We start from the raw sequence: 26599 nt of genomic DNA on the forward strand, positions 1-26599 counted from the left end.
CCCACCAGATTGCCTTGAGCATAACAACTGCTAGGTTGTTAAACCTCTTCCCGCAGTGCTGTAGAAATATAATTGCATACCTACCCACACAGAAAGGGCCTGTAGGTTTTTCTGCTAAATCACAAAGACCAAGTACTACTTTGTATGTCAGCAAAACTCAAGCCTGCCTGTGACCCATTGTGTTCTCCGGGTTGAAGTTATTTTTATTCCATTTACAAACGATTGCAGCTTGTCGTAAGTTCTGAGGCTTCAGACTGAAACTGTTTACTGTTGCTGCCTTCTTTTGCTTTATTCTGAGGGCGGCGATTCTAAACCGATTTCCTTGGAAGTAAGTTCCACCTGAATCTCAAAAGCCTCTTCTCCAAGTAAATGCTTTCTGTTTGCCAGTACATCGCTTCCGTGTGCATTTCCTCTCTGGTTGGTTTTCCCCTCAGACAAGTGCCACCTCAGGTTGGTATCTCAGGCAAATCTGACAGAACACAGGCCTCATCAAAATCCTCCTGTGGATGCCATGGCTGATTGGGAAGATTTGATGTGCTATGGCAGTGGTTTTCAACAAGTGTGCCGTGGCGCCCTGGGGTGCCTTGAATGATGGTCAGGGGTGCTGCGGACAACGCTGGCCTCTGTCCCTCTTTCTTTCCCTCCTTCCTCTGATGCCCGGTCACATCTCTGCCTCCCAAAGGCTTGCACAGCTGTTTGCTGCAGCAGCTCTGGCTATCAGCTCTGCAGGCAAATGGCACCTATCTTTGGGACAGGTGGTGGGAAGCCTAGAGACCAGGAGTGGCAGCAGCGGCTGCCCAGAGGACTCCCAAGGAGAGGAGGCTAAGGGAACACTCCACAAGAGAGGGTGTTTGAAAAAGGGTGAGAGGCTGCAGTTCTGCAGGCAAAGGGTGACATAACTGGGCTCCTAAGCCCCACAGGGGTGCCACAGAAAGAATGTACAGGTTACATACACTTCAGTTTACAGGCGCTTCAGGTTACAGACTCCGCTAACCCAGAAATAGTACCTCGGGTTAAGAAATTTTGCTTCAGGATGAGAACAGAAATCGTGTTCTGGCGGTGTGGCGGCAGCTGGAGGCCCCATTAGCTAAAGTGGTGCTTCAGGTTAAGAACAGTTTCAGGTTAAGAACGGACCTCCGGAACGAATTAAGTACTTAGCCCGAGGTACCACTGTATTTGGCCAAGAGAGCCATGGACTCAAGGAGTTTGAAAACCTCTTTGCTATGGTTATGTGTTGCGGATTGGTCATGCAGACTCATGGCTTTCTGTCCCATGTTTGGCAGATGTAGGTGGGGCAGAGCTACTGGCAGGTGGGTTGCATTTGCTTACAGGGAGCGGGAAAAGGCAGAGAGATCAGCATGTTGCAAACACACCAGCAGGGCCAATATGGTGCTCCTGCCAGTGCATTTGCACTGCGCTGACCACACATACACCCCAGCCCCACTCCCTTGCACCTTCCCACCTCCCTCCCAGTAAGCAACTGCGACCCACCTGCCACACAGCTGGCAAAATGGCTCTGCCCTACTTCTGATGCTTAGATGCACCTAGTCAAATTAAACTCAGTGGCTACTCTGTTTAAGATTTGGGTCAGGTTCTGCTGTTTACATACAACTTCCTTTCCGAAGATTGCTGTCATGCAGATGAAGTGATGTCTGATCCAGCGCGTCCCTAGATAACTTTCGGGTGGCGGTGATTCCCATGAGTGCTGCAGGATATTTTCCAGCTGCTGTGTGTATAGAAACCAGTTGGCAAAAGAGGTGGCTGAATAAAATGATGTATCAGATTCTTCTGAGAACTGGCCCTTGGTGTAGAAGGATTTGTTGGTGGTTATTCAAATGTGGGTTTGCTCTCTTGTATTTTTAAAACGAATACACAGCATCTGAAACCTCTGCCTCACCTGGTGCAGTTCCCTTTCTCAGGCAGGTAAAGGAAATGGGCCTGTGCTTACATCCCTATTTCTTTCCTAAATTGTATTTTAAGATAGATTAACAAAGTTTCAACCTATTATATGATATTGGAAAACAGCAGAGAAAACAAACAAGGCTGGCAGAGAGGATGTTTGAGTTAATTTGTTACCCATAAAGTGTATTCACAAGTCAGTCGGGGCAATAGTTTAAGAAACAAGTTCATTTAAAGCAGTGGTTCCCAGACTTAACGTTTCTGTGGTTAAAATACCTAAATGGGAATGATAGCCTGACTTCAGTTGCCTGTGCTGCAATGCATTGTCTGTGGGGCTGTCTTTGAAAACAGCTAAGAAGCTGCAAGCTGCTACAGAATGTGGTAGCACAATTGTCAACTGGGAAATGGAGTAATGGTAGACTTTTCCCAATTCACGGGGGACGGAATTAAGTTAGTGGCTAGGATTTTTTTTTTAATTGTCTTGCAATCTCTTACATAAAAACCATCCATCTGACCAGGTTTCAGCTAATTCCATCTGTGGGAGTTGTTGTGCCATCATTGCCAACAGCCCGGTTTTTCTGTAATCAGCTCTTCAAAGTATTTAATTCTAGTTCATTCAGGCTAAACACCTGTATTGATGGCAAAGATGACAGCCAACATCTTGGAGCAGAAGTTTCCTGCTGAGAGCACCTTGAAGTCCAAGTGCTCTGTGAATTGAAAAAGTGTGGGAATCACTATTTAAAGCGTTTTTAAAAAGAAAAGTGACTTATCTTGTCTTTTCCCTTATTACTCCAGTAGTTGACAAATAAAAGGCCATCATTATTAGACTGTTTCACATTACAATTTTCATCACAGAGGTTTCCTGAAACCTAGAAGTCTCTCTTTTCCCACGCATCGTTTTGAGGGCTTCTCATATGATTACAATTTAACTTTTAACTAGCTCCTTAGTGTGGTAGGTCATGTACAAGCAGACAAGTGCAACAGTTTCTGTTCCATATGGTTTCAATCAGGCATGGCCAAACTCGGTCCTCTAGATGTTTTGGGACTACAACTCCCATCATCCCTGGCTAACAGGACCACTGGTCATGGATGTTGGGAATTGTAGTCTCAAAACATCTGGAGGTCCACGTTTGGCCATGCCTGGTTTAAAGCCTGCAGAACAGAATAAGTTTGCTAGGTCAGGGCTGGCGGGGGGGGGGGATTCAAATTTTTAGAGGCAGCACTACATTTTGAGGCATGTTGTAAGTGGGTACCAAGTCCCAACTCACCTGCTTTGGGGCTTCACCTGAGAGGGATGAGATGGAAGACCAAGTGCTAGTGGACTAAGTTCAGTGAGCCATCCTAGTTGGTGGCTCATGAGCTGGTGGTCCACTGCGAGTGCTTCAGCATCATTGTATGATTGAGTTGAAACCATAGCCCTTGAGTTGGCCAGTTGGGGCTCTGCAATGTCCTCCTTGAAGTGAGGGAGGGGACTGTACACAGCATGCCAGGTGTGGTCGCGCCATATATTTCTATAACATTATGCACCAAAAGATTACTTATTCACAGTGAACCACAATGAGCCCAGCAACCCTGGCTTAGAGTGACATTTGAATGTTGACATTTAAAAAACAAACAAACTTGGGGAGCCAAATTGGATTTGTTGGATTGTTCATATTTGCTTTTTATACTACGTTTAGCTGCCGGTTTTAGATTGCTATCTTCGTTTGATGCCTTTTGCATAATGGTGTTTGGTTTCAAATGGCTCTTTTTAAATAATATGGTATTGAGAAATATGATATGGGCGGCATATTATTATTATTGGGGCGCAGGTAATGCTGTGGTCTAAACCACTGAACCTCTTAGGCTTGCCAATTGGAAGGTCAGCGGTTCAAATCCCCACAACGGGGTGAGCTCCTGTTGCCCTGTCCCAGCTCCTGCCAACCTAGCAGTTCGAAAGCATACCAGTGCAAGTAGATAAACAGATACTGCTGCGGCAGTGGGAAGGTAAATGGCGTTTCCGAGTGCTCTGGTTTCCATCACGGTGTTCTGTTGCACCAGAAGCGGTTTAGTCCTGCTGGCCACATGACCCGGAAAGCTGTCAGCTGACAAACACCGGCTCCCTCGGCCTGAAAGCGAGGTGAGCGCCACAACCCCATAGTCACCTTTGACTGGACTTAACCACCTTGAATGGCTTTAAACGAGGAATAATAAGGTGGTAGCCATCACTACTTCTCACAAATCAGTTTATATTACAGTTTTAATATGCTTGTGTATTTTTATCCTGGTTGTAAATCACTTTAGGTCTTTTTTTTGTCATGAGAAGTCATATAAATTTAATAAGCCCAAACTGAAGAGAGTTTTTGACATCTGTTTTTACATTTACTTTGTCTTTCCATTTGACCTTTATTTGCTTTGGTCAGCGGCTGGAAAGCAGGAGGTTGGGAGGTGATAAAATGCTCCCGCGCCCAGTTTTTGTATTGTAAACCCAGTGCTGCAATATTTGTATTGCAAACATCTCTTTAGGGCAAATGTAGATGCAAAGAAAAAGAGCTGAAAATTTCAAAAATAGAAAGGCTTGGCAAGTTTGTTTAAAAGAAAGCAGAAACTGTGGAATGAGCTATCCCAGCTCCTGCCAACCTAGTAGTTCGAAAGCACACCAGTGCAAGTATATAAAGAGGTACCGCTTCAGTGGGAAGGTAACACAGCGTTTCCGTGCGCTTTGGTTTCCGTCATGTTGTTCCGTTGCACCAGAAGCAGTTTAGTCCTGCTAGCCACATGACCCAGAAAGCTGTCTGTGGACAAACACCAGCTCCCTCACCCTGAAAGCAAGATGAGTGCCACAACCCCATAGTCGCCTTTGACTGGACTTAACCATTCAGGGGTCCTTTACCTTTACATTTACCCTTTACCTATCACAGCAGCCAACCAAACATCCCACAAGCCCACCTCGCCTGGTGCTCCAGGGCATTATCTGACCCTCCAGAGCAGCTTTCCATGGGGCTTCTGGGGGAAGAATACATTGGTCAAAACCACTCCCCCCCTTTCTGTGATACTAGCAGAAGTCTTATCATAAATCTGGATCGAACCCAATGCATCTCTAGAACAGGGGTGGCCAGTGGAGTCCCCCCCCCCCCGATTTTGCTGGACCACAGCTCCCATCTCTGACCATTGGCCATGACTGTGGAGCTGATAGGAGCTGAGGTCTGACTGCATCTGGAGGACACCCCACTGGCCATCTCTGCTCCAGAGTGTTCCAGACATTAATGAAAGAGGAGAATAATTTCAAGACAGGCCAGCCATTTCTGGATGGGGAACCTGCAGGCAGTGTTAGAAATTATCTAGACGAGAGCAAGTGCAATATATGGCATTAATTCATTCATATATAATAAAAGTTACCATGTGATAAAAGTAAAACTGTTAATTCCTGCAATATATTTGAGCTTTCACACAATCCTAAAAGCCATTTCCGGAAAGCTAAGGCAACATAGCATGTGTTTACTACTCATTTCCTGTTGTTTGATTCCAAGGGGTGGGGTGGGGGATCCATTTGTAGTCCCCTTGAACCTGGAAAATCACAGGAGAGAAGTGATGAAATTTGGAGCTCTATCCCGGCATATATTGTTGTTCCCTGTTGTTATCACGGGCAAAGACAAACACACACATGTGTGTAAAGGGTGGAGGGGTAGTGACATTGCCCAATGGCAGTTGTTGTTGTGTCACACCACACCTACTGGTGCGAGTGAAATTTAGCATGATATATCGGTCAGGAAGCCACAGTTCCATAGCACAACAGGTAGTGTGCAGTGAGATCGGGACCTTAGAACACAGGACAGAAGTCCTAGCATTTTAATCAGGAAAACTAATGCAATATTCCCATCTGGATGCACCCTAATTGACTCTGCATATCTCTCTCCCTTTCTTTCTCTCTCCCTGCAGAATCCAGCCATTCCAATGCAGAAACTGCAAGATATTCAGAGAGCCATGGAGCTCCTGTCAGCATGTCAGGGCCCAGCAAAGAACATTGACGAGGCGAGCAAACGTAAATACCAGTTTTGGGATACACAGCCTGTACCCAAGCTTAGTAAGTCTGTAGCCGGGACCGGGATAATGAAAGTATTCTGATTGACTGATTGAATATATCGATTTGCAGCCTGCCTTGTAAAGCAACCGTGTGAAATCCTAGTGCAACAACAACCAGAACGAAATAATAATAATAATAATTATAATTATTATTATTTGTGCCCTGCCCATCTGGCTGGGGTTCCCCAGCCACTCTGGGCGGCTCCCAACAAAGATTAAAAATACATGAAAATGTCACACCTTAAAAACTTCCCTGAACAGGGCTGCCTTTAGATGTCTTCTAAATGTCAGGTAGTTGTTTATCTCTTTGTCATTTGATGGGATGGCGTTCCACAGGGCGGGTGCCACTACCGAGAAGGCCCTCTGCCTAGTTCCCTGTAGCTTTACTTCTCGCAGTGAGGGAACCACCAGAAGGCCCTTGGCACTGGACCTCAGTGACTGGGTAAAACAATGGGGGTGGAGACGCTCCTTCAGGTATACTGGGCCGAGGCTGTTTAGGGCTTTAAAGGTCAACACAAAGAAGCAAGTGTATCGGCAGCATTAAAACCCAGTCTAATCGGAGGTTGAAACTTCTGGGGAAGGATGGCAAAAAGGCACCTGACGAACCAGCAGAGAGAGAGGAGGGCAGCCATGTTTGCGTTGTCCCTTCTGCCCCACTTTGGGGGACGCTGGTCAGAAAGTGCGATACAGACCTACGACCCATTAGCAGTTCTACGACCCCTATCATCCTTTCACTGTATATGGAACTTAATAGAGCAATCTAAGCAAAGGTGGCAGCAGAAAGGAGAGAGCTCAGACTCATTTCTGCGAGCTTGCAATGGGATCCTGGGGGAGTTGACAAAGGAGAGGCAGAAGGGAAAAGAGCAAGCTTAACAGCAGATGGATTTTAACATCAGGTGCTGCTCCTCAGATATAGTCACGGCTTAAAAAAACAACAACTGACGGTATATTTGCCTACTTAGGGCCCTTTGACACATGCCTCCTCTGCACTAAACATTTAAAGAAATATTATTCCACTTTGAACAGTCATGGCTTCCCCCAAAGAATCCTTGGAGTTCGTTAAGGGTACTGAGAGCAGTTGGGAGGCCTCTATTCCCCCTGTTGTTGTTTAGTCATTTAGTCATGTCCGACTCTTCGTGACCCCATGGACCAGAGCACACCAGGCACTCCTGTCTTCCACTGCCTCCCGCAGTTTGGTCAGACTCAATGCTGGCAGCTTCGAGAACACTATCCAACCATCTGTGTTGTCCCCTTCTCCTTGTGCCCTCCATCTTTCCCAACATCAGGGTCTTTTCCAGGGAGTCTTCTCTTCTCATGAGGTGGCCAAAGTATTGGAGCCTAGGCTTCCGGATCTGTCCTTCCAGTGAGCACTCAGGGCTGATTTCCTTAAGAATGGAGATGTTTGATCTTCTTGCAGTCCATGGGACTCTCAAGAGTCTCCTCCAGCACCATAATTCAAAAGCATCAATTCTTCGCCGATCAGCCTTCTTTATGGTCCAGCTCAGAAATACAATTCCCAGAGTTCCCTGGGAAGAAGGATCAATTGTTAGACCACTTTGGAAACTGTAGCTCTGTGGTCCCACCCCTGCTTTTTAACCCTTTCCTCTGTCCGGTCTTTTTTATGCTTAATTGGATTTGTGATGAAATGTCAAAGGAGAAAAGGGACGAGTAAGGACTGTAAAATGAGAAGTATAAAACCAGTTAAAGAAAAACTGCTTTTTTAAAGAGTATATAATTTCCAAAGGGAACCTTTCCTCTGACAGACACGCAGGAGTCATACCAGTGGGCGTTGAATTCCCAGCCTCCACCATTCCGTAGAAAATTATTACTCCATTAATTGGGAGCCATGAGTCTGCTGTTGGGGTTTGATTCTGCATTTGAAGTGATCTTGAGGAGCAGTCATGCTTATTATTTTGTTTATATCCCGCCTTTTCCCCTGACAGGCACTCAAGGCGGCTTACAGCTAAAATAGAAACAACTAAAAAAAACAATTAAACATGCATTATAGCATTCAGCAAAAAGAGGCAAAAAGTGACAGGCTGACCAGTGACATCCAGGGAAATTGCGTACTTAGTGTGGTTATGCTGATGTAACCAATCAAGATACAGTACATTGGACTGACTTGAGCAATTGAGGGCAGGCTGGGAGAATGCAACCTGAAGTTTACTTTACTATGACGTGTAATATTCTCACTTCATATTCGTTCCGTAAATCTTGCCCTTTTCCCTTAAAAGTGGGGATTTTCAGAAGCATGCCTGTAAGCTACACACAATGCAAATTTTCCCCTCTTTCCCCGCTTCTTCTTCTTTTATGAACTAGGTGAAGTTATTACATCTCACGGCGCAATTGAGCCTGATAAGGACAACATCCGCCTAGAGCCATATTCTTTGCCACAGGGTTTCACATGGGACACTTTGGACCTGAGCAACGCCGAAGTCGTAAGTAGAACTGCTTACAGTCTTTTAAAACACAAGCTGGGGAGGCCCATATATTTCGCTGCTGGGCATGTTTTATGTGCGCTTGGGCACCAGGGCAGTTTTGCACAGGTTGTGGAAGTAAATGCAGCACTTCTATGGGCTTTGAGCCACTGGACTACAGAGTCCAGTGCAAAATTCTAGTTAGCGCATTGGGATTAATGTTTTCCCCTTAATGCCTTTTCAGCTCAAGGAGTTGTACATGCTGCTAAATGAAAACTATGTAGAAGATGATGATAATATGTTTAGATTTGACTATTCACCAGAGTTTCTCTTGTGGTGAGTAACAAAATTCCATGCTTTTCCAAGTAGCAAACTTTGAAAAAATTAGTACCTGACTGTCCTTGTTTTCCTCATCCCTCCTCAACTCTTTTTCCTTCTGTGTCATGTCTTGTTGCATAACAAGTCTGCAGGCAGGCGAATTTTTTTATTTTTATTTTTAAATGTATATCTCAGAACAGTGCCTAGAAAGCTGTTAGGTTCTTTGTAAATAACAACAATAAATACTAACCTGTGGTTTTCTTCTTTCCAGGGCTCTGCGGCCTCCAGGCTGGCTTCCGCAATGGCATTGTGGTGTCAGAGTATCATCCAATAGAAAATTGGTAGGGTTCATAAGCGCCATTCCTGCACACATACGGATTTATGAGAGGTAAGTCCTGACCACGCCTGATGTCAGTTTTGGCCAGGCATGTTGTTAAAAATCAGTTTCATTAATGGCAGATAGGGACATGTTGGAAAGATGTTCAGTGTTTTCTTAGGTCGAAATCCAATATACAGTTATACTAGCTGAAGTCCCATTTAAAGATTCCAGCTTTGGCATTTATTGGGAATGTCCTCAATACAAGTCTGTCCACCTCGGCAACTTCTTACTATTCAAAATAGTGGGATACTGCTCTATTTTGTGATAGTTCCGAACAAAACCCAAGATGTCCATCAAGGCCCTGGTCTATGGGGTTCCACATATCCACCATGGTGGAATTCAGGATCACCAAGACCTACCAGGCTAGTGCTTAGAAGCAAGGTTGAATCAAAACGCCCTACATTTAAAAACACAAACCCTTAAGCCAGCAATATGAAGTGCTTCGAAAACGTTTTTGAAAGCCAAAATGCCCCAGTATGCAGCAGCAACCCAGATGTTTACAGTCCAAAGGTCTGTCTAATAAGGGAAGAACTTGTCTAGCCGTGCAAAAAAAAAAAAACATTTTAAGGGAATCGTCCCAAGTGCACCTCCCCAGGAAAGAGGGTTCCAGAGAGAAGGTGTCGGCAAATTATTTCCAAAACATGTTTTGTTTATACAGCTGGAGGAAGGCAGGATTTAAGAAATGTGGCCTTGTGTGTTAAATAATATATGGTGGTACATGGTCTGCAAAGAACACATTCCTTCCAATAAGAAACAGCCAACGTACCATTGGAATATTCTCTCAAAATAATCGAGCATTCCTCTTGCTGAACGGAGCCAGCTTTGAATTCTTCGTTGTTTTAAAAGAGGGGTGGCTTAACTCCTTTGGTCCAAAGGTCCTGCGTTCGCCCTTGGCCACCCCATGAGGCGTGACCAACAGCTACTGTGGGAGCCATTGTACTACAGGCTAGAGGTTGTCACCCCCACACACTTGTACACACACACTTACAGGTACACACACACATAGCACACAGCTTCTTCCTTCTCAGCAGATCTGTGTAGATCCGCTGAGGAGGGAAGATATTGCCCTCTTATCAAGAGACCTATTGGATGACCAGGGAGGGGGCGATTTGCATCCTCACTGGGGCACTGGGCTCCCCACACCTGATCCATTCCACAAACGGGGAGCCACTGCAGAAAAGGCCCCTTCTCGTGGAGGAGGCACACGAAGAAGGGCCTCAGAGGATGATCTCAAGGTCCGGGAGAGAGGCAGTGTAAGTTGGGAGCACAAGGGAATTATGCTTCCCATGTAACATGTGAAAAGGGCATTTTGCAGAAGGTTACATGGGAAGTTCTAATCGTGAGAAGAGCTTGCGATTCCTAGTTCTGCAGCTGCATCTTTTGCACATTACATCAGTGCTTGAATTACAGGGAGAGGCCTCCACTCCCTTACATTCTGCAACAGCCCACTTGGGCTGGTCTTTTGATTTGCCCAGAATCAGGAGCTGGGGCTTATGGCCTCGCTTTCTCTCCCGCCTCCTTGCAAATCCCTGCATTACGCTGGCAGCATAAGAGGAACTGAGCCTTGCAGGCATCCCCTCTCATTTATTCATCGTCGCAAGAGTTTATATTACATTTCTGCACCGCAGGCAGAATGTTAGAGAATATTTGGATTGTTGTTGTTTAAAAAATAAGTGGTGGCTTATAACTTTTTATTCCCAGTGAAAAGAAAATGGTAGAAATTAATTTTCTGTGTGTCCATAAAAAACTGAGATCTAAGCGAGTAGCACCAGTCCTGATTCGCGAAATAACCAGGAGAGTAAACTTGGAGGGGATTTTTCAGGCAGTTTACACTGCAGGAGTGGTACTTCCCAAACCTGTAGCGACTTGCAGGTAAGCAAAGGGTTTTCCTGAGATATGGTTGCTTTTCCAAAAGCTTGCAGGTGGTGGTGGTGGTGTGGGGTTTATACATGCAGCTTTCAAAAGACATATTGTGTTTTTAAAGTTTCCAGTTTAATGATAAATCCCTCGCTGTGCACAAGCAGGTAAAAATAATTCAGTAAGAGGAATGAATAGCTTTATGTGGTGTCCAAACCCAAGGATTGTGGTTTGTTTATCCCCCCTATAAGCCAGGATTGGTAAGCCAACCACAAGCCTTGATTTAAGTCTTACCCAGTGATCCTGGCTTGTTAGGGAGGAACCAACCACAATCCCAGACTTGGCTGTAACACTAAACCATTTCCTTACTGATTTGTTTGCCTGTTCATGCAAAGCGGGAGCATTCGGGCTGTATGTGCAGCCTATAACTCACACACAGTATGGATTATTAAGCAAGGACCTTGCCTTAGGAACATCCCTAAAAGAGGGGATTGGTGCTGGAACAGTGAACCGGCATTGGGGGGGGAAATACGATATAGAATACTTTGAGCCAGTGAAAGCACTTTTTCGTGCCCATTGTTCAAAACGGTCAGTGTTGCCTTAATATATGCTATTGCCTCCATTTCTTTTTCTCCATCTTTCCGTTAAGAAAAACCAGCTTGCAGGTGAATCACTTTATGGCGTCAGTGTGAGGCTGCAAAGGGAGATTTAGTGGGCTGCGTGTTCAGCTATCATTTGTTAATGGAAGATGAAGATGCACTGTCCTCCTAAATTTTGCATTATCCTTTCCTGCCCACAGCCAGCATGGTGTAGTGGTTAGAGTGTTGGTCTAGGACATGGGTAGGCAAACCAAGGCCCGGGGGCCGGATCCAGCCCAATCGCCTTCTAAATCTGGCCCCCGGATGGTCCAGGAATCAGTGTGTGTTTACATGAGTAGAATGTGTCCTTTTATTTAAAATGCATCTCTGGGTTATTTGTGGGGTATAGGAATTCGTTCATTCCCCCCCCCCAAAAAAAAATAGTCCGCCGTCCACCCCCCAAAAAGGTCTGAGGGACAGTGGAATGGCCCCCTGCTGAAAAAGTTTGCTGCCCCCTGGTCTAGGACCTAGGAGAATACAGTTCAAATCCCCACTCAGCCATAAAGTTCACAGCTGACCTTGGGCTGTGAACGCATACCTTAAACAAACAAATTATTTCAGTAGATTGGTAGATTGTTCTTACGATATTAGCTGTCAGTGTGTTAAATTTTGTGGGTGCTTTGCATGGAAACACATTTCAAAGACTGAAATTAGATTTCTGCATATAAAAATTTTGCTCGGGTCTTTTCTAGGTCCTGTCCCAAGCAGTGGAGCAATAACTTGCCTTAAATTGGATAATTTAGTTTAAGAATTTAATTTTACTTATAATGAAACGCACTGATTGCAGTTCAGGGACTGAGGTCAAGTGAGATAAATTTTATTTATTATATTAGGTGTTGTATTTTTTAAAAAATGCACTGTATCCTGTTTCTAACAGTGAAGAGGGGTAGTAATAAATATTTTGAATAAATAAAATTAATATGTATATATATTAACATTTCTAGGTATTGGCATCGATCCCTGAATCCCAGAAAATTGGTAGAGGTGAAATTTTCTCATTTGAGTAGGAATATGACTTTACAGAGAACGATGAAGCTTTACAGACTTCCTGATGTAAGCATTGTGTCTGTTCACAGCACCCTCACTCTCACAGTGGGGCCCCAAATAGCCTTCTGTCAATCCTTGACAAGGCAGGCTTTCATTTTGGGAAGGCAGGACTGTTCGAGAGACGTGGAAATAGTTAACTCTGGTTAGGAAGAGGCTTTCAAAAAGTTGTAGAGTTGACTTGAATGTACTGATGGCATATACTAGGCATGTCCAACTTTCAAGAGACTGTGATCTACTCCCACTATAAAAAAACTGGCAGTGATCTACCAAAGTTGAGCTTTTTTTAGGAAGCCAAAGTTGTTGAGTTTTTTGTGGGGGAGGGGTCCCGCAATCTACCACAGACACCCCACAATCTACTGGTTTATTAGGGGGAAATAACTATGGCCTGTGAACCTCCTGGATGTTTGTTGGACTCCAATTCCCATCAGTCCTGCCATTTTGGCCAATGTTCAAGGATGATGGGAGTTGTAGTCTAGCAGCATCTTCAAGGCCAGAGATTCCCCATCCCTGTTTTAAAGGCAGGCTTTGTTCCATACTCATTATGCCCCCATTAAGCATTAGAGAAGACATGACAGATATGCTGTGACAACACAGAGCCCTGTGTTTTTCTGTAAAATCTGATGAGGCCATAAGGACATTAGAACACAGTACTCTTGAAGCCATTATTTGTTTTCCTGTATCTACGAAGTCCCTCTTGGTACTCAGAAGACCGGGGTCATTTTTTTTGCTGCCCAAACATCTGTTTGCATGCAGAAGTTCATGAAGGATGACTTTCCTGCCTGGTTGCTGTCTCCTTGAAGGTGCTGAATTTGCTGGGAGTTATGCAAAGCATCATTCGACAGCAGGGATGGGCAAATTTCAGGCTTACAGGATGTGCTTTGGATTTTACTGGTAACCTGAGATCCACCACCCAAAGCAAGATGCAAAATAGCAGCTCTGCTGGGTGGACATAAGCTAAGGAACAGAGTGTCTCCATGCACAAGCTCAGCCAGGAACTTCGGAACAGTGCCAGAACCCAGCTCCCAAGCAATTTCATACAAAAATTCACTTCTGGTCTGCCCACCCCAGCATTATCAGCAACGTAATGGGGGAGACTGTGTTTTAGTTGTCGCTGTTTTCTTGCCAAGCCACCATAAAACACCCAGAGATTTCTCAGAAGATCCTGATCTGTCTTCTGCCTACCCAAGTAATCTGGAGGATAGGCACAGTAGTTTTTCCTCACTGAATGCCCTAGCATTGTTTTTCTGCTTAATGTGAAAGCTCTCTCTCTCTCTCTTTAATCTCTGACCTCTTTCCTTATAACAAGGCCACAAAAACTTCAGGTTTGAGACCAATGGAACGAAAAGACATTAAAGCGGTGCAAGAATTAATCAACAATTACTTGAAACAGTTCAACCTCGCTCCTGTTATGGACGAAGAAGAAGTGGCCCACTGGTTCCTGCCTCAGGATCACATTATTGATACCTTTGTTGTAGAGGTAAGAGAGAGCTGTCCCCTGCCTCCATCGAGAATGTCAGAAAGGCCCAGCAGTATCAGACCAAAAGCAAATCTAGTCCATCATCCATTTCTCACAGTGATGGACCTGATGCCTGTGAGAAACTCTTCCCTTACATTGGGAACGCCTGTACCTCCATTTTAATCTATTATTTTTAAGTTGCTGGTTGTCAGCTGACTTGTGAACTCTTTGTTCTGGAAGACAGTGTTGAATTGTTCAAAATAAATAATAAAGTCTCTCCCAGAAAACCGGCAATGGTCCTTTTCAGGTACAACATTAAAACCCAGTTTTGTTATGGGCACAAACAGCAGGGAGCCTCAAGCTCAGACTTTTTCCTGTTCTCCTCCAGCATAGCTGTGTGGATATCAGAAGCATCCACTTTTGCTTTTAAACTAAATAGTTTCTTTTTACACCTGAACTTGATTAAGCTATGGATTGTTCAAAGAAGCCCGTATCAAACCGTAATTCCCCAAGTGTAGATGTAATTGAGAGACACTGCGTAGTTTAAAAGCAAAGCAAGGGCTTCTGATTTCTCACCAAGGCAGGAGGAGTGTGCAATCCCAATATTTGCTGCTGCTTGTGCATGTAAAACTTTAAACTATGATTTAGCATTATGTCCTAGCTGGGCAGTAGTAACTTCTCTCCTTTGAAGTAAAACTGGATAATCCTGTACTAAAACTTGGGTGATTTCAGATTGGCCTCCGTTGGCCTGATAATAATCACGATTACTTCTGCCACTTGGAATTGGCAGCTCTTCTTCTTTTGTTTAAACAAGGATAAATATGCAATGTATCTGGGATCTGCAACAAAATGTTGCAGTGTAGAATGGTCATGTTGAGGATTCCAGGTATTCCATTCTACGGAGTTACATGTCCACTAAGCATATTTACTTCTCACTGGACTGTTTGCAGGGGTGCCTGCTTGGGTTTTTCATACGTATGCAAAACGTGGGGTTCCCCCCAAGCATGTGGCTACCTCCTTCTTGTGTGTTGAGGTGCCAGTTTGACTGACACTCATACAATTGAGATTACTCTTTTGCAATATATGATACAACTCAGCATGGATTGACGCTGCTGGGCTTGAGCCCTGCTGTTAAAACGGATGGCTGTGCTATGCAGGCTGCTGCTCTGCCTTTTTAAATGGCGGGCTGTGCACTTCAACACTAGAACGAAGTGAGAGCCGACGTGATCACTGACTGGGGAGATCCTGGTTCAAATCCCCACTCAGTCATGAAGCTCACTGGGTGGTCAAGAGGTTTAAAATGGGGTGGCATACCGTGTGTGCTACCTTAAGCTCCTTGGGAAAAGATGAGACACAAATGTAATAAAGGGGACAGTCTGCACATTCAGCATCTTTGTTCTAGCTGCATGAACCTTTGGCCCTCCAAATCCCATCCTTCTAAGCCAGCATAGCCAGTGGTCAGGGATGATGGGAGTTGTAGTCCAACAACATCTGGAAAGCCACAGGTTAGCCAACCCCTTGGCCTAAAGCAGTGTTTCCCAAACTTGAGTTTCCAGCTGTTTCTAGACTACAACTCCCATCATCCCAAGCTAGCAGGACCAGTTGTCAGGGATGATGGGAACTGTAGTCCAAAAAACAGCTGGCAGCCCAAGTTCGGGAAACACTGGCCTAAAGTAATGGCATTATAGATCGTGATCAGCGTGAGATTGTTTCGAAACAAGTTTAACAGGGCTAAAGTAAGCCAGAGCTGCTGGCCGTATTTATTTGGCTGGCTGTAAACTCTCAGCACCTCTTGGCTGCAGTAGTTTTTCTTGACCTGTAGTTCTGCCAGCCAGCTTGAGTTGCTTACGTCTCCAGTGTGCTATAGAGTCTTTTCGCTTTGATTTCTCAGTAGTGTCTTTTTCTTCCCCTTCCTTTCCTAGAGTTCAAATGGTGTTTTAACCGACTTTCTGAGTTTCTACACGTTACCTTCGACGGTCATGCACCACCCTGTTCACAAAAGCCTCAAAGCAGCCTACTCCTTCTACAATGTTCATACGGAAACCCCCCTCTTGGATCTCATGAACGATGCACTCATTATAGCAAAGCTGGTAAGTAGCCCTGGCATCGTCGGGTCACTTGGGCTGCTTATATAGAAAACAAGGTTGCCTCTCCCAAGTCTTCCATGGCCAGGAGAGCTGGGAGAACACAACTCCTGGTGTGACACACCTCTTGGCACTGGAGAGAACAGGGCAGCCTCTGCTTATGGGCTTGAGCTCCCAGGAGGCCTATGGAACAGCTCTCAGACAGAATCATAGAATTGTAGAGTTGGGACTACCAATGATCATCTAGTCCAACCCCCTGCAATGGCAGAATCTCGGCTAAAGCATCCATGGCAGATGGCCACCCAAGACTCTGCTTTCAGAAGGAGAGTCCACCACCTTCCGAGGGACAGGGGATTAACAATACACCCACATATTCCAAGTCTATTATTTTCTGAGAGAGACCTTTTTGCCTGCATGCTGCTGCTACTTCTGGATGACGAAACAACTGAATGTAAAACTGCAGCTTTCCTTCTCCCCGTTTCGTATCATAGTCTTGATCCAAACTTAAGACACAGCAACAGTGGCTCATTGCAGGGCGCTGGAGAGAGAAAGAGCTCTTAACCCCATTACCTTCCAATGAGCCCATGGGGTGGTATTCGACACATTGATCCCGTCAGCACAAAGACTCGAGGCTGTGCAACAGAACTTCTCTGTTTTCTCACATTATCTGTTTTTAATTGAAAACCTCAGGAAACTTTTTTTAAAAAAAGAGCTCTAAATGAAATATAAACTACTGTATGTTTCGCTCCATAGGGCGCACCTAGTTTTTAGGGGGGGGAATAAAGGGGGGAATTACCCCCCCCCCCCCCGCCGCAGGGCTGGGGTGGGGGAAGCCTGAGCTTCCCGACCCCAGCCCCCAGAACAGGTTCAGGAGCGGCGGCAAGATTACGGCGGGAATTCCCGCGGGATCCGAAGGCTTGCGGATAGCAGCCTGAAGCCCAGGGAGTTGGCGCTGCGCTCCCTGGGCTGCAGGCTGCTATCAGCAAGCCTTCGGAGCCCGCGGGAACTCCCGCCGCACTCAGAAGGCTTGCGGATAGCTGCCTGAAGCCTGCATTCGCTCCATAGGACGCATGCACATTTCCCCTTCATTTTTGGAGGGGGGAAAGTGCGTCCTATAGAGCGAAAAATACAGTAATGATAAAGTAACACTTTCCATCAGTAGATGTCATTTTAGTTCCGGTTAAAGTAAATACAGCTCTTGGTGTCTCTCTGTTGTTGTTTTTTATACCTCCTGCCATCATTAAATTCTCGACGTATTGGTCTGATTTCAATTTTCATGAACAACAGATTGGCTTGCCAAGCGTGCTTCAGGTTTGTCCAGAACAACGTTGTCTTGCACCAACTACAGGTCAGAAGCTGGCCAAAAGCGGGTGCCTGTTCCTTATCTCCTGTTAGTCAGATGTGAGGATTCTGCAAACTGGAGTCCTTTGGCGCAGAACCTTGAATGTTGCCTGTGGTGCATTGAGTCAAAGCGAGTTTGGATATCAGTTCAATTCCACTTGCCCACCACTTGGAAGTTTTTGCATGTTTCAACATACATGTGACTAGCAACAGAATTGGGAGCTAACCCCCAGACATACCAGCAGGGGGGTTGCAAGAAATGGAGGGGTGACTATACCTGCTGTACAAGATGTGTACCGAATGATGGGATCACATTCTAAGCACAGCACGCTTTCATAGGTAACCTTGATGCAAATGCCACTAGAAAAAAAATCATTATTTTTTTTCCTCATATTGCCAGAAAGGATTTGATGTGTTCAATGCACTAGACTTAATGGAAAACAAAACATTCCTGGAAAAACTGAAGTTTGGTATCGGAGACGGCAACTTGCAGTATTACTTGTATAACTGGAGGTGTCCTGGCATGGACTCTGAAAAGGTAACACATTTCACAGAGGCTCAGTTGTCTATAGTGATTTGAATTCCCCAGATGCCCTGCGACTTTGCTTTTTTGTAACTTGTGGCAGGGGAGGCTAACCTGTGGCTCACCAGATGTCACTAGACTACATGTAAAATCATCCCTAACCATTGGCCATGCTGGCTGGGGCTGATGGGAGTTAAGAGTCTGACAAAGCCCGTTCTAGCGCTAAGTCATAAAACAGGTGGGGAACTGGATCCGTCACTCCCAATGGACTGCCTCCCTGTTACTCACCTGATGTCAGCTGATTGACACCTGCGTTCAAAGAGGATCACTTTAACCACTGATCAGATGGGGTGCACTTACAGCTACCTCCTTTAAGGGCCAGCTCCCAGTGCCAATCATCTGATGCCTTTAAAGGGGCATACTCCATCAGTACAAATCAGTTTGTATTGAAACCCAAGGGAGAACTCCCTAGTGCAGCCAATCCCCATGGGTCTCCCTGCCAGTGCCGATCAGCTGATTGGTGCTGACAGGGATTTCCGCTTGCGAAGGAACCAATAGGAGCTCCCGGTGGTTTCTTTGTAGCCACATCCATACCTGCCCGACAGGTGGGGTGGGGCAGGCAATAATGGTTTCTGAAGAGCTGTCTCCTGGGCCAATTTGGCACCTGTGCTGGGCCTAATGAAGCCAACGGGCTGGAGATTTCCTTACCAATGTTTTTATTTGTTACCCTTACCTGCACTAACAAACCCGCTGTTGTCTTTCTAGGTCGGTCTTGTATTACAATAATGAGGAAGGACACTTGTATTTATAGTTCTCGGAAGTAATCATCTGGGCTGATGGAAGCTCTTGGATCGGTACCGTTCAAGAGGAGAGAAGCACAAAGGCTGGTGAACTTAAAAATAATCCTTTGAACCTTGGGGCCACGCAGAGGGGAAGTGAGGAGACCCATGCCTGACCAATCCTTCACACCTTCAGCTCAGCTCGGACCAGAGAGAGAAAAAGCTCATGAACCTTTTACTGTTTTGTCGATGAAACGAAATAAAAGCACATTTCTTTTAATTTCCAACGCTTAGCTCACATCTTGATGGAAAAGGGTTCTCTCTTTTCCCCCCCTTCCCTTCCCCTGCGTAAAAGACTGTTTTTTGTACAACCAACTCGATTGCAGTGGTGGAATAGAGTACAAATTCTTTACTGTTAATGTGACTGAACTGCTGCATTTCTATTTATTAAGTGGTGGTAGTGTACATTTATCAATGTGACAAAATGAAGGAGCCGATTTTGAGTGTTTCTGCTTATTTTCCATCACGTGGATGTCATCGTCGGAAGGAGGAAATCCTTGGGGAGTATTATGACTGTCTGTTAGGAAACAAGGAAAACCTTGGATGTATTTTGTAACTGTGGAGTGGTACGGGGAATGCGCTGGTCTTGGACTAGTGCATTTGTTTCTCCATAAGCAATGCTGCCAAATCAATAAAATAAAATAAAAATTACAGATTTGTACTTCGATCTTCAGTAGATCACTGACTTGACTTCAAGAGTATTGCACTGTTTAGTGCGGGTGTTTATATGTTGCCTGAATTATATATTACTCTATTAATCTTGCAGCTATGAAGAAGGAAAACCTTTCGAGGTTTCTTTCGGTGGCAGAGTTATGAGCAGCCTGTACATAAAAAACTTTAAAAATTTAGTACTGTTATCAAGATGTTACGACTGAATGTGTTCAAGGCTTTTGCAAAATTGCACATATTCCTTTTGTCTACTTGTTGTTTTTTTAAAAAAGGGGGGTGGAATGTCCATTTTAAACAAAAAGTATGTTTGTGTAAATAAGTAAAATTTGCTTATAGTAGTAGTAGTATATCCTGGATTTTGGAACAAAGGATTTCTCTGTCCCTTGTGCTTATTATAAGCAAATGTTCAGAACCCTGCAAGTACCTTTTTTGGTTGTTACCAGCCTTAACTAATATGCCATAATGTGTCTCTTTCTATTTCCCACCCACCCACCCACCCTTGTTCTTTAATTCTAATAATGGCAACCAGCCTAAAAAAAAAAAGCAAAGGCCATGCATAGACATTGCTTGCTTGAAACAGAGGTATTTCCCAAGCTAGACTCCCCCCAGATTGATTTCTCAGTGAGTTGGTATAGGTTGAACAGCTCTTGTAAATGAGTCCATGCTTCTCTAAGCTTTCAATTTAATGCACCATGATTCAGTTAAAGGTGAAGATGTCCAGTAGTGATCTGGATAAGTTTACATGACTGGTTAAACAAGTGTGTGGGGGGGGACATTAAAATAGCACTGAATAGCTGAAATTAGTGTGGAAGTAGGAGTGAGGAAAGCCTCAGAACTACGCAAGACTTCATAAGATTAATAACCCTTCGTTTTTCTCCTTCACTAGACAACTAAGAACAATCTTCCCAATTATTATCCAATAAATTGCTGGAGCCAAGCAGGTCTGGTCAGTGCTTGGATGAGTGACCACCAGGGAACCACCTAGGTTTCCATGGCAGAGGAAAGGCAGAATAGAAATGTAATAAAATTACAACAAATTAAATATTTGTGCTGGGAAGGTAAGAAAGCAAAGCACAGTTGGTGTAGACATGTGGTGATTTCGCCTTTCCGTAACCCTTTAAGCACAAACTACTGCAAGCACAAAGTTTTGCACCTGACTAAATAGGTAATAATTTAACTACACATCCTATATCCAGTTCTTGCTGCTGCTGCTGCTGCTGCTGCTGCTGCCTCCTTACTGTCCCTACAACATGCCTGTTTTCAGTATTAATATATTAATAGCAGCTGATTGAAACAAGTTTCCTCTGAGCAGCCATTTTAAGTTGCACCCCCGTTTTAGCTGTTTAGGGGCATTTTTAGTTTTTAGATTCAATAGCATGCTGTTAAACTGAACGTGGCAAGGCTGTAACCTCTGTTTAGGAAATCTGCATTGTGGGATCTGCAAGATCAGTTGTGACCTGCATCCCAAAATCCAAATCTGAAGTGCTTTTCTTCTTGCAGATATTTGGGCTGATTGACATGCTAAAGAAAATACTCCTCTCTTAAAGGCCAAATGCACCTGGGGTCAGTTCTGCATGCATTATTTGACCAAATGCAAGTGTCCAAAGGATAACATTGTGCTATCAAATTTGCAGATGTTTTGTGATTCCGGCATCTTAAAGAGATTACTAGCTATTGAATCTATCGGCACAGATGGATGTTTGAATAAATGTTATCACTTCCATACTATTTTGTTTTGAATTACATTTAATCCAGAAAAAGGCTTTGTTCCAAGCACTTTTAGATTTTCTGAAATGACATGTGTCCAGTACCAAGCTATTAGCTTGAATATCTTGCCACAAATATGAATTTTGTAATGTTGGTATATATTCTTAACTGCAAGCCTAGTTAATGCTACATAGCTTTTACTGGCTACACACACACACACACACACACACACACACACAGGCAAATAAGAAATGTGGGAACAAGCCAATATAATTGATTACTTTGAAATGCGCTTCTTAGTTTTGGGAAGCTTCCTTCGCTTGTTTGGATTGGGTACTATTTTTTTAACCTTGAGTGCTTGCAGGGCTGTACCAGGAGAGGCAAGCCTGCCGCAATCTGCTCTTTTCCGCTTATGGTTGGGAGAGCGTTCTTCCGGGTCTGACTCTGTGCCCTCACCCGCCTGCAAGTTCGCCGGATGAGCATCTTCAGTGGCCAGCAAACGTTCTGTTCCGTGCCGAATCCAGGGCACATCCAAATGTGGTATTCGTGGGATAATGGTTTTGGCTACCTCTGCAAAAGCGTCAGTGTCCTTTTTAAATCCCAGGGCTAGGATGGAGGTTAACCCGAGGACTGGTGCGAGGCTTTCACTGAGACGTGGAACCTGGCCGGCTGGAGTGGCCCGGCTTGCGCAGAGCAGAATAAGGTGAGACGTTAGCATAGCAGGTTTGGCAGACTTGCAAACAAGCACCAGGAGCAACTCATTTTTTTCCAGTGCTCTGGTTACTTCATTGATCCCGATAGCAAGTTGGTTCCTGATTTGCAAGTTTGTCCACCCATGTGCTTTAGCATCTCCAGCGCAATTCTCGTCTTGAAGTAGTCTGCTGGTCTGGCCACCGCCTTGTTCTTTCTCCTGCTTCTTTCCAGAAGAGGGTTTCTTCCTTCTCCGAGTCTCTACCTTTTCTAACCCAGTCTGTTTCATAACATCTCCTAAGGCCTCCAATATGTAGTGCATGTCTGCTCCATCCACAGGGCTCCACTGCAGAGTGTACGGGTTGCTCAAAGATGTCTTTACAGTCATTTGCTTCGATTTACGGGCTGACGATCCCTTTGCTGCCTGAAGGGACATCTTTGATGCTCTTGGTATGGTTTGCCAACCTGAGCTGCGAATGAAAAAGCAGCAAAAAATTATGCAAACTAAACCAGAGATATACACAGCATCTATAGGCATGCATCCCCCATCCCAACACATTCTTGCTTCTTTAATATATATTTTTCTAACATATTTGGCACTGCTAGGTTCTTAACTTCTAGCCATGAAAATGCAAATTAAACTGGTCATTTGCACAAAGCATGGTTGCTTATATCCAGCGCTACACGCTTAGCTATACAAAAAGGAGAGTCTGCAAAAATTTGCAACCAGGATCTAAAAGTTGTAAGCGACAAATGTGTTTCCATTTGATGCTGAAATATTTTGGAATTATATTTTGGAAATAATAGATGATATACTAGAACAATGAAAAGTCTAGGAGGAAAAGCTAGTATCGTTTAGAAGGACATTTAAATCCAAATTTTAAAAAGAGTGTTCCTAGAGAAAGCTCAGAAATGTGTCTTTCCACTGGGCTCTCTGATCTGTGAATTCAGTTCGATTTCTGCATTTCATGAGATCTCTGCATATAGGCTACAATCTGCCAGGAGGGGTTCCCTGGACTAGCCCCATTCAAATGAATGAAAACAACAAAACACTACCCTGGACTCTGCCAACAATGTGCACTATCTAGTCAAGTTCAATATTTAAGCTTCCCTTGTCTCTCTCAAGAAGACATGTCACAACCCATCTGTATATCTGACTCCTGTCTCAATGCATCCGTGCAACATCTCTTGGTGTTAAACCATGTCTGTTCTATCAGCAACTTTACTTATTCAAACCCTGCTTTTTTCTTCCCAGAAGCAGGACTTACAGCAGCTGACGAAAATTAAAACAAACATGGGTAAAACAGGAAGCTAAAAACATATAAAGGATAATGCATAAAAAGTGATGAGAATACCTAAACAGTAGATTTAGGAAGGCTGCTTGTTTGCTCAACATCTGTCGCTTGCACTTGAGACAGAGGCTGCAAGGCAAACTCTGCTTGCATGACTCCTACACTAAATAGGGGACTGCACTAGTTCAAGGAGTGGACAGAAGAGGGGTCAGCAAACTTTTTCAGCAGGCGGCCGGTTCACTGTCCCTCAGACCTTGTGGGAGGCAGGACTATATATATATTTTTGGGGGGGGGTGAGAATGAACGAATTCCTATGCCCCACAAATAACCCAGAAATGCATTTTAAATAAAAGCACACATTCTACTCATGTAAAAACACCAGGCAGGCCCCACAAATAACCCAGAGATACATTTTAAATAAAAGGACACATGTAAAAAAATGCTGATTCCCGGCCAGATTTAGAAGGCGATTGGGCCGGATCCGGCCCCCGGGGCCTTAGTTTGCCTACCCATGGATTAGTATCTACTGGGAGATCGCTGGGTAATTTGCAATAGCTTATCAAGAATTTCTGACTCCCAATTTTTCAGCAGCAGAAACATAATGGCTTTCCCCACAGAAAATATGTTGCTGAACTGCAGAAAGCTAACCAGGAGTGGACTTTTTTATGTAAAAAGATCTTCGTTCGGGTTTGGAACGGGAAACAGAAGTCTAGACTCAGAATACGGTGCCGCGCACCCGGCTCTTTATTCCTGGCCCTGATAGGTAGATCTACCCACCGTGAAATCATGAGCATCCCTGCACTAAATCACTTCTGAGGATCTAAAATGCAAGGACTCCTTCGGGTTACAGCTGAGATGAGCCTCTTTGAAAGCTTCCTTGAGCGTAAAAGGGAAAAAAGCACCTCTCTGCAAGTTAAACAAAAACGAAGCCCAACCTTCCCTGTTAAAGAGACGTGCTCAATCCCGGCCTGCTCTCTCTGCTCCGGCAGCTGGAAGCATTCGGAAACGTTGCTACCACCTCTGGCCGCTGCACGTGTAGACTTGGCCATAACCCGCCCCCGTCTCCATCCCCACGTGGCAACAACCCACCAGTACAGCAGACGGCAGGACTCCTCCCGACCCTCGCGGGCGTCCGCTCTCAGGCTCCTCTCCGGCGGCCGAGCGCGCTGCGACCCCGGCTTCCTTCCCGCGGCCTCCAAAACCTTCCTGAGTGCGTGGAGGGAAGCGGAAGAGCCCGGCTCGCCTGGCCCAGGACCGCCCTCCTTCCAGGCGGAGCTTGCGCCCGGAAAGCCAGGCACAAGGCGGACGCGCAAGCCGCGGTTTGCCCCTTTGGCGGCCGCCAGAGGGCGCTGAGGGCACAGTCTTCGCGTAGGTTTCATGCGAGCTGTGCTCGACGGGGCTTTACTCCGAGGATAAGGTCACGCCTTTCTGCCGTACTGGTTCCTGACTGAGCGTTTCCTCGGACTCCCCACAACCCAAGACATAGGGGAAGGGGGCCCTGGGGCCCTCTAAGCCATGGGTAGGCAAACTAGGGCCCGGGGGCCGGATCCGGCCCTATCGCCTTATAAATCCGGCCCGCGGACGGTCGGGGAATCCGCTCGTTTTTACATGAGTAGAATGTGTGCTTTTATTTAAAATGCATCTCGGGGGTATTTGTGGGGCATAGGAATTTGTTCATTCCCCCTCCCAAAAAAACCCAACGAAGTCCGGTGCCCCACAAGGTCTGAGGGACCGTGGTCCGGCCCCCTGCTGAAAAATTTTGCTGGCCCCTGCTGGAAGCGTTGCTGGAGTCCAGCTCCCATCAAGCCCCAGCAAGCATCGTCAGAGACGATGGAGCTGGAGTCATAGAAGAATTGTAGTTGGGACCCTGAGGGTCATCTAGTAGTCCAACCCCCTGCAGTGCAGGAATATGCAGCAGCCCCATGCAGGGATGGAGCTGGCAACCGTGGCGTTATCAGCTCTAACCAAGTCCAGCAACATCTGGCCAGGCATGGAATGCCCATCAGTGCACAATATCAACCGTGAGACCTTCCCACCCTTTCCCTCCAGCTGCCAGAGGTTCCTGTGCTACACACACACACACAGAGAGAGAGAGAGAGAGTACACTCATACCTCAGGCTGAAGTAGCTTCTGGTTGAGCGTTTTCAGGTTACGCTCCACGGCGACCTGGAAGTAACAGAACATGTTACTTCCGGGTTTTGCCGCTCATGCATGCGCACTCAAAATTACATCATGCGTACATCATTTTTGTTCTGTAACAATCTCCTGTTTTCAAGCAGAAACTCAATCCAAGCCTGCCAATGAATTGGTAATATTACAATGTTCTTTTAAGTAATCTCTATAAATATTCCACTCTCTGTTGAATATTTGATCTGTATGGTCTCAGAATCTTGCTAGTTCAGCATATTCTAACATTTTACTTTGCCAGTCTAACTTTGTGGGCACAGAGTCCCCTTTCCATATTTTAGCTGTAACGATCCTAGCTGCTACTACCACATATATAAATATTTTCCTTAATCTTTTTGGGATTTCATTATTCATTATGCCTAGTAGGAAGGCTTCAGGCTTCTTTGGGAAGGTGCATTTAAACATTTTTTTAAATTTCATTGTAAACTGTTTCCTAGAAACCCTTGATTTTCTTACAGTTCCACCACATGTGGATCATGGTGCCTTCCACCTCCCTGCATCTCCCAAACATCTGCAACAGATGTTTGATCTAGTATTATACATCTTGGCGAATTTTACAGGTGTTAAATACCATCTGTAGAGCATCTTCATGCAGTTCTCCTTCGAGTCATAGCATGCTGTGAACTTGAGGTCCTCCCTCCACAGCCTCTCCCATGATTCCATCTGGATGTTGTAGCCAAAGTCTTCAGCCCACTGCACCATAACACATTTCACTTCCTCCTCTTTGACCTCCCAGTCAAGAAGGAGCTTATACATATTAGAGAGTGTTTTCTTATTTGTGCTTATTAAGTCTTTTTCTAATTTTGAAAGTTCCGTGGAGAGTCCTTTCTGTTTATCCTTTTGACATGTTTCATTTATCTGAAAAGCTCTATCAACCACTTTTAAAAGTCATGACTTGTTATTATTACTATTTAGTAAATCTGTATACCGTGGTACCTCAGGTTAAGTACTTAATTCGTTCCGGAGGTCTGTTCTTAACCTGAAACTGTTCTTAACCTGAAGCACCACTTTAGCTAATGGGGCCTCCTGCTGGCGCCACGCCACCGGAGCCCAATTTCTGTTCTTATCCTGAAGCAAAGTTCTTAACCTGAAGCACTATTTCTGGGTTAGCTGTAACCTGAAGCATATGTAACCTGAAGCATATGTAACCTGAAGCATATGTAACCTGAGGTACCACTGTACTATCCTTCATCC

General features: G+C 45.0%; 2 protein-coding genes across 5 annotated transcripts in view; one reads left to right on the forward strand and one right to left on the reverse strand.

Moving 5' to 3' along the window:
• NMT2 (N-myristoyltransferase 2) overlaps positions 1–21254 on the forward strand; it is a 32914-nt gene extending 11660 nt beyond the window's left edge. For 2 of the 4 annotated variants that reach the window (XM_083467477.1, XM_083467479.1), the window contains exons 3-12: positions 5818–5962; positions 8281–8399; positions 8623–8714; positions 8968–9084; positions 10777–10947; positions 12515–12623; positions 13924–14094; positions 15996–16163; positions 17899–18036; positions 18787–21254. In XM_083467477.1, the coding sequence (XP_083323603.1) occupies positions 5818–5962; positions 8281–8399; positions 8623–8714; positions 8968–9084; positions 10777–10947; positions 12515–12623; positions 13924–14094; positions 15996–16163; positions 17899–18036; positions 18787–18807 (1251 nt within the window). In that variant the 3' untranslated portion in view covers positions 18808–21254. The remainder of the gene's footprint in view (positions 1–5817; positions 5963–8280; positions 8400–8622; positions 8715–8967; positions 9085–10776; positions 10948–12514; positions 12624–13923; positions 14095–15995; positions 16164–17898; positions 18037–18786) is intronic. The other 2 variants (XM_083467480.1, XM_083467478.1) reach the window with 1 other exon arrangement.
• A 3-nt stretch (positions 21255–21257) lies between these two features.
• RPP38 (ribonuclease P/MRP subunit p38) lies at positions 21258–24458 on the reverse strand. The gene is made up of 2 exons (XM_083467588.1): positions 24308–24458; positions 21258–22396 (listed from the first exon to the last, which is right to left on the reverse strand). Exon 2 carries the CDS (start codon positions 22360–22362, stop codon positions 21514–21516), a length of 849 nt encoding a protein of 282 aa, XP_083323714.1. The 5' UTR covers positions 22363–22396; positions 24308–24458; the 3' UTR covers positions 21258–21513.
• Positions 24459–26599: the final 2141 nt, after the last annotated feature.

The sequence above is a fragment of the Podarcis liolepis genome, assembly GCF_965112155.1.
Source record: "Podarcis liolepis genome assembly, chromosome: 12".
NCBI lineage: Eukaryota > Metazoa > Chordata > Lepidosauria > Squamata > Lacertidae > Podarcis > Podarcis liolepis.

What these genes read in the sequence shown, in the direction of transcription:
- RPP38 (XM_083467588.1), bottom strand. Translation starts at nt 22,362, where the DNA reads ATGTCCCTTCAGGCAGCAAAGGGATCGTCAGCCCGTAAATCGAAGCAA.